At 40.2% G+C, this 7257-nt stretch overlaps 1 protein-coding gene and 1 pseudogene across 2 annotated transcripts; both read right to left on the bottom strand.

Annotated features, from left to right (window-relative positions):
* Positions 1–224: 224 nt before the first annotated feature.
* On the bottom strand, positions 225–3140 carry LOC310827644 (proteinase-activated receptor 1-like). Its single transcript, XM_083703803.1, has 2 exons — positions 2821–3140; positions 225–1494 (listed from the first exon to the last, which is right to left on the bottom strand). Exons 1-2 carry the CDS (start codon positions 2918–2920, stop codon positions 368–370), a joined length of 1227 nt encoding a protein of 408 aa, XP_083559929.1. The 5' UTR covers positions 2921–3140; the 3' UTR covers positions 225–367.
* A 2124-nt stretch (positions 3141–5264) lies between these two features.
* On the bottom strand, positions 5265–7257 carry LOC310827610 (proteinase-activated receptor 1 pseudogene; annotated as a pseudogene). Its single transcript has one exon. The product of its transcript is annotated as a proteinase-activated receptor 1 pseudogene (transcript).

Genomic DNA, 7257 nt, shown 5'->3' with positions numbered 1-7257 from the left:
TTAACTACATATATATATATATATATACATCCTCACTGGAACAAACCAGATCTCTGGAAAAACATTAGTTTTAATGTTAACAGTGGCCAAAATAATAATAATAAAAAAATCCAGTTTGAAATATTTTGCATGATGCAGCAGCAAAGTGCTATTCTAGGCTGCATCAACAGAAGTATAGTGTCCTGATTAAGGGAACTCTAAAATTCTCTGATTCTTTGATTTTATATAGCCTTTAATATAAGAAACAGCATAAATATTTTAGAGAAAGAATGGCATGGACATTAAAGACGTGAACTGTAAACAAATATTCACATGTTTGTCATGCAACACCTATATTTACGAATACTGTACCACACACTGTAAAATTCTATGCTTGAGACAAATTTTTCAGGCCACTAAAAAGATTGGTGGCATTACTGCTTGTTGTCTGACTGCTTTGTTCAAGATCAGACTGCTTTTTATAGCACAGGAGATCCCACACCTGCTTTTGACACTCTGAAGAGGCATAATAATAAATTAAGGGATCAATGCAGCAGTTTATGGTACCAATGCAGACCACTAAGCTATAGGCAAAATACAGAATTTCAAGGGGTTGATCAGGTGAGATGCGCAAGTTGTGCACTAATAATAGGACATTTGTAGGGCCAAAACAAATAATAAAAGAAGACAAGACTGCTACAGACAGGAGAATGGCACGTCTCTTTTTAGCAGTCTTTGTAGCAACACTGGATGAAGAAAGTTTCCTTATAATACACACATAACAGGTGACAGAGATTAATAACGGTATAAAAAAGAACAAAATGGATAATACAGAAAAGTTATACCGAAATATATCCATAATAACAGAGATATCTAATGTATCGTGACAGGTTGTAATATTTAACAGGGATAATCTCTGTGTTTGCTCATTGACAAGCAGAGGTATCACCCCAGCTATAGCCAGAAGCCAGATGAGAAAGCAGACCAGCGAGGCCCGTCTTGCTGTGCGCCAGGACAGGGACTGCATTGGGTACACCACGGCCAGGAAACGGTCCACGCTTATCACCATCATCAGCAGGATGGAGCAGTACATGTTGCAGTAGAAGGCAGCAGTGACAAATCGACACATCACAGGCCCAAAGATCCAGTTGTTTCCAGAAAAGTTGTAGGCAATTTTAAAAGGAAGCACACTCACGAAGAGGACATCTGCAGAAGCCAAGTTGAGCATGTACACCACAGCTGGCTTCTTAAACCCTATTTTGACCACAAACATAAGGATTGCCATAATGTTTAAAGGAAGGCTCAAAATAACCACAGCAGTGTGGAGTGAAGGAACAAAGCGAGTCAGCCATGGACCAGACAAGTATTTTTCAGCTTGTTTTGTGGTAGCCACTTGATTTATGGATTGATTGTAGTTGTTCAATGTATCAATAGTAATTATTTCTTTATCATTAGCATTTATTTTCCTATCAGGGAAACTAGCAAAAGAAAGACCCTGGATGTCGAAGGATGAATCTGAAAGATGAAGCAATATGTAAATCAAATCTATGAATACATATATAGCTAATGTTACAAACATCAATGCAACCACGCTAGTTTACTCATGTGAATATGAATTCAGATTAAATTATTGAATTACACAATTGGTGCTTTAAAAATTATTGGTGTAGACGAAATTTACATATTTCCTATTGCTAGTGAGAAACTTCAGCTATTCTGCCGATCCTGAAACTGTGCGAAGTAACCTTTAGTTTAGACCATGGGGTCTACCAGCAATACTTGCTGGTATTTGAAACCAAATACACATGACATTAGCCACAATCCATCTGCATCTTGCAGCTTCTCAAGAAGTACTCCTCTTTGATGTGCTTTCCCTCAAGCCAGCTTCCATCAGCTTGAAAATGGAAACAAATGTTAAGTTGGGGTGACAGCCACTGTGCATGTACAGATGACAGCACACATGCAGCCGACAGCTTCAGTGAACTCGAGCTCAGTGCGTTGAAACAAATCTGGTAATAGACACCAGGTGAAGACATCCCTGCCCCTTCACTGGTGTGTACAGCCCTCTAAGAATGTGACTTGAAACTAAGGGAGACAGGGACAAGTCGCTGTGTTTCATGCTGCTAATGTATACATAGTCATATTCTGACATTGCCTGTGTACACACCATACATTTAAAGCAAAAACTTTCATCGACGAATCCTAGAAACTGTAGCATGTTAAGGGTGCTTGGATCTCTATCTCTGTGAGGGGAGAAATATGGCCAGCTTTTTTTTTGCCCAGTCTAATAGAGACAAGTTTATTTTTAGCAAAATAAAAGGTCTTATGCAGTAAAGAAATCCTTGATTTTCTGTGAAGTACATCACCTCCTTGCTGAAATATCAGAGGCAGATTGTGCAAGGAGTTGTTGTCTTTGTCCATGGAGTTTTCTTGGCAGGGATACTGGAGTGGCTTGCCGGTTCCTCCTCCAGGTGGATCACGTTTGGTCAAAACTCTCCACTATGACCTGTTCATCTTGGGTGCCCTGCTCGGCATAGTTCATAGCTTCTCTGAGTTCTTTAGGGTAGGAATTTTAGAGCAAAACCCCCCACAAAATGCTTTATTCATTGTTCTTCCGATCTTATGTTATGACTTATGCTCTTAAAATGTTGCACTCACTTAGAGATTTTTTTGTGTGCAAATGACTGATAAACTGAATATTACCACTGAGAAGTACATTTTCCCTAGTGCAAGGATATTCTCCCTCCTCCTTTACTCTTGCTGCTTCAGCATGGGTTTTCTTCCATAGCACAATCATTTGGAAAGATCAGAGACAGTGAAATTGTGTTGTGTTGTACTTACTTTTTGCTCTTGCTGTGCTGAATAAGGTGAAGACCATACTAAACAGAGGAAACAGGATCTTCAGAGAGGGGTCCATTTCTCCTCCAGCGGTGAACCTCATCTTTTGGTTCCACTAAGTCTCTAAGAAGTAACTGAAGGGATCTGCCTGAAAAGAAGCTTCCTTTATTTCCACCCTGAGATCTAAATCCACTTGTCATCTCCTTGCCTATTTTGGGCTTTAATGTTAGTTTATCTGTAGAAGAAGCTGAGCCCAACCCCACTGTCACAACACCACTTCATCTTATATGGAGCAGAGGGTTCTTGATTTCTTTTTTCTGGCTATTCCCCAAAGCACCAAAGAAAACTCTCAGACATGTCTTCTGTTTTCTTTACTTTTATAAAACACTCTTCCTAAAAGCATTCCTGGAAAGCCCATTATGTCACATTAATAGATAAAAAACATTTTTTGTGGTTTTCAGACCATCTGTTTTCAGCAAGAAATAAGGGTTAGAATACATTAAAAAGCAATTAGGGACGCGGGTGACACTGTGGGTTAAACCACAGAGCCTAGGACTTGCTGATCAGAAGGTTGGTGGTTCAAATCCCTGTGACGGAGGGAGCTCCCATTGCTCAGTCCCTGCACCTGCCAACCTAGCAGTTCAAAAGCATGTCAAAGTGCAAGTAGATAAATAGGGGCTGCTCCAGCCGGAAGGTAAACGGCGTTTCCGTGTGCTGCTTTGGTTCACCAGAAGCGGCTTAGTCATGCTGGCCACATGACCCGGAAGCTGTCTGCAGAGAAACGCCGGCTCCCTTGGCCTATAGAGCAAGATGAGCACACAACCCCAGAGTCGGTCACAACTGGACCTAATGGTCAGGGGTCCCTTTACCTTTTTACATTAAAAAGCAAAATTCATATTTTATCACCATCCTAAATACATTCTCAGTGGATAAAGTGCTTTACCATTAATCAACATTAGGCTCGAACGAATGTTAGATGAAATCCGGGTTGGGGAACCTTTTTTTCCACCCAAGGGCTTTCCTCCCTTTTTCGGAGGGCCACATGGCCAGAGGGGGAGAGGTTAAAAAGTAGGTGGATCAACAATGGTAAATGTTACCTTTGTGCTGTAGACTATTTTCAACACACACTCATACATTCCTCTGTGGCAAATATTGCCCTGCTCAGGGGAAAATCTTAAGAGTACCTTTAATGTAGGACACCTTTAGCATAACCTCCACCATTCCTCAGATGAATATAGGGACATTCTATTCCACATGTCAGGGAATCTGATCCCTCCCTCTCACGGCAGACTGCCAGCAATAGATAGACAATAAGTTCTTACCGATGTATTTTAGTCAATGTTCAACAGAGAGACTCAGAACCGTTGCCTCTTGGGTTAATGGTATTGCTCTGAGTAACAACAGCAGCAAGAATACTCATTGCAAAGTATTGGAAGACACAAGATCTACCCACCCTGGAAGAATGGCAGATGAAGGTGATGGACTATATGGAACTGGCAGAAATGACTGGCAGAATCCGAGACCAGGGAGAAGAGTCGGTGGAAGAAGATTGGAAAAAATTTAAAGACTATTTACAGAAATATTGCAAAATTAATGAATGTTAGAATGATGTTGGAATGAAGCTAAGGCATTTTAGCAGTAACGTTACAAAGGAGTATGTAAAAAATGGATTGTTAACAGGTGAAAATGTAAAGTTATAATATATTAAGATAAAGGATTAAGATAAAAACAAAGAGGGAAAGCATTTGCTGAATTAACTAACTGAACTGGAATACAAAAAAGGGAGGTGTGAGGAGGTCAGGGAAACAAGTAAATGAAAGATAAGACATGGAAAAATTGATTTGTTTTTATTTTTCTGTATTTTGTATCTTTTGTTTCTTTTCTCTCTTTTTATTATTTTTGTAATCTTTTTTGAAACTTTAATAGATAGCATTTTTTTAAAAATGGTATTGCTCTGAGTAATCTCCTCCCCCCTTGCTTTCTCAATCGTCAGCAGCACCCCCCTCCTTACGGTGGCTGCTTAGGGCCAATAAAACTGTAACCTAATTCTATCCAACTCAGACTGGTTTTTCCTTATCCATCTCGCCACTACATCCAAGCATGGATCCAGAGACTGCCCAGCCTCCCCCAACACAGATGTTATGGAAAAAGAGACCTTAGTGTCATCAGCATATTGATGCCCCCTTGCCCGCAAACTCATAATTACTTCATATAGATGTAAAATGGCAACAGTTCACTTATTATTTGTTAATGTTATGGAAATTATAATGAGAAAATAACTAGACAACAATATATAATATTTATTTCTATACAGTCACCATTGGAGCAAATCACATCTCTAGACAGACATTATTTTAACAGCAGCCGCAGAAAAACCATGGTCTGATACCTTATTCTTGGAATATAAGAAAAAGCATAAATATTCTAGAGAAAGAATGCATGGACGTTAAAGGCAGAGGCTGTAAAATAGGTAGCATGCAACAACTAGGTTTCCGAACGAGTATTACTGTACTGCAAACATATTTAATGTAAGATGCTATGCTTGAGACAAATTATTCAGGCCGCTTAATAGCTTAGTGGCATTGCTGCTTGTTGTCTGACTGCTTTGTGCAAAAACCGAATGCTTCTTATAGCACAGGAGATCCCACACCTGCTTTTGACACTTTGAAGAAGCATAATAATAAATTAAGGGATCAGTGCAGCAGTTTATGGACCCAGTGCAGACTGCTAAGATGTAGGCAAAATACAGGCTTTCAAGGGGTTGATCAGGTGAGATGCGCAAGCTGTGCATTAGTAATAGGACATTTGTAGGACCAAAACAAATAATAAAAGAAGACAAGACTGCTACAGACAGGAGAATGGCACGTCTCCTTTTACTAGGCTCTGCAGCAACATTGGACGAAGAAAGTTTCCTTATAATGCACACATAAGAGGTAACGGAGATTAATAACGGTATAAAAAAGAACAAAATAAATAATGCAGAATAGTAATGCCGAAATATCTTCATAATAGCAAATATATCTAATGTATCGTGACAGGTTGTAATATTTAACCGGGATAATCTCTGTGTTTGCTCACTGACAAGCAGAGGTATCACCCCAGCTATAGCCAGAAGCCAGATGAGAAAGCAGACCAGCGAGGCCCGTCTTGCTGTGCGCCAGGACAGGGACTGCATTGGGTACACCACGGCCAGGAAACGGTCCACGCTTATCACCATCATCAGCAGGATGGAGCAGTACATGTTGCAGTAGAAGGCGGCAGCGACAAATCGACACATCACAGGCCCAAAGATCCAGTTGTTTCCAGAAAAGTTGTAGACAATCTTAAAAGGAAGCAGACTCACAAAGAGGACATCTGCAGAAGCCAAGTTGAGCATGTACACCACGGCTGGCTTTTTAAGCCTTAATTTGACCACAAACATGAGAACTGCCATAATGTTTAAAGGAAGGCTGAAAATAACCACAGCAGTGTGGAGTGAAGGAACAAAGCGAGTCATCCATGGACCAGTCAAGTATTTTTCACCATCTTCTGTGGATTGATTGGAGTTGTTTACATGATTTTTATATACAGGTGAACCAGAAGCAGGAAGGGGAAATGTGGAATCTGCAATATGTAAATCAGATATATAAATGGCCATATTAACAATGTTACAGAAGTCAATACAACAACTCTGGTTTACTTATGAGAATAATAATTCCAATGAAGTTATAGGTTTGTTTATACTTAATAGGGTACAGTGGTACCTCGGGTTACAAACACCTTGGGTTACAAACACTTCGGGTTACAGACTCCACTAACCCAGAAGTAGTACCTCGGGTTAAGAACTTTGCCCCAGGATGAGAACAGAAATCGTGCGGTTGCAGCGGGAGGCCCCATTAGCTAAAGTGGTACCTCAAGTTAAGAATGGTTTCAGGTTAAGAACGGACCTCCAGAAAGAATTAAATTCATAACCAGAGGTACCACTGTATTTTAAAAGTTACTGGTGTGGACAGGATTTACATTGCTATCCCTATTCCAAATGAGAAACTTCAGAGTATGGTTTTACATGAAAATGTGAGATAATAACCTTTAAACAAAGGCTGAGGAACCTTTGGCCATCCAGATACTGCTGTAATCTGGAGGATAGGGGATCCCCCTTTCATGCTTTATTGCCGAATAGCATATGGAAGGCCATGCATTCCCTGCCTTAGACTTCTGACTAGGCTTTTCCTGCTTTTAGGCTGCTTACACATTACTGTTTATTCCTGCTCCAGTGTGCTTTCACCATCAGTGTTTGAAGTCAGGTACACAGGATGTTAGCTACAAAGCTACAATCCATCTGTATCCCATTGCTTCATGAGAAATACTCTCATTCAATGTGCATTCCCTCAAACTAGATTCCATTCAAATTGAAAACAGAAGCCCCGATTAAGCTGAGGTATGAACTGGAATTCAGCTCAG

The sequence above is a fragment of the Podarcis gaigeae genome, assembly GCF_964106915.1.
Source record: "Podarcis gaigeae genome assembly, chromosome: 11".
Lineage (NCBI taxonomy): Eukaryota > Metazoa > Chordata > Lepidosauria > Squamata > Lacertidae > Podarcis > Podarcis gaigeae.
Note: the sequence above shows the minus strand (reverse complement) of the source record. Positions and strands in the feature narration are given on the sequence as shown.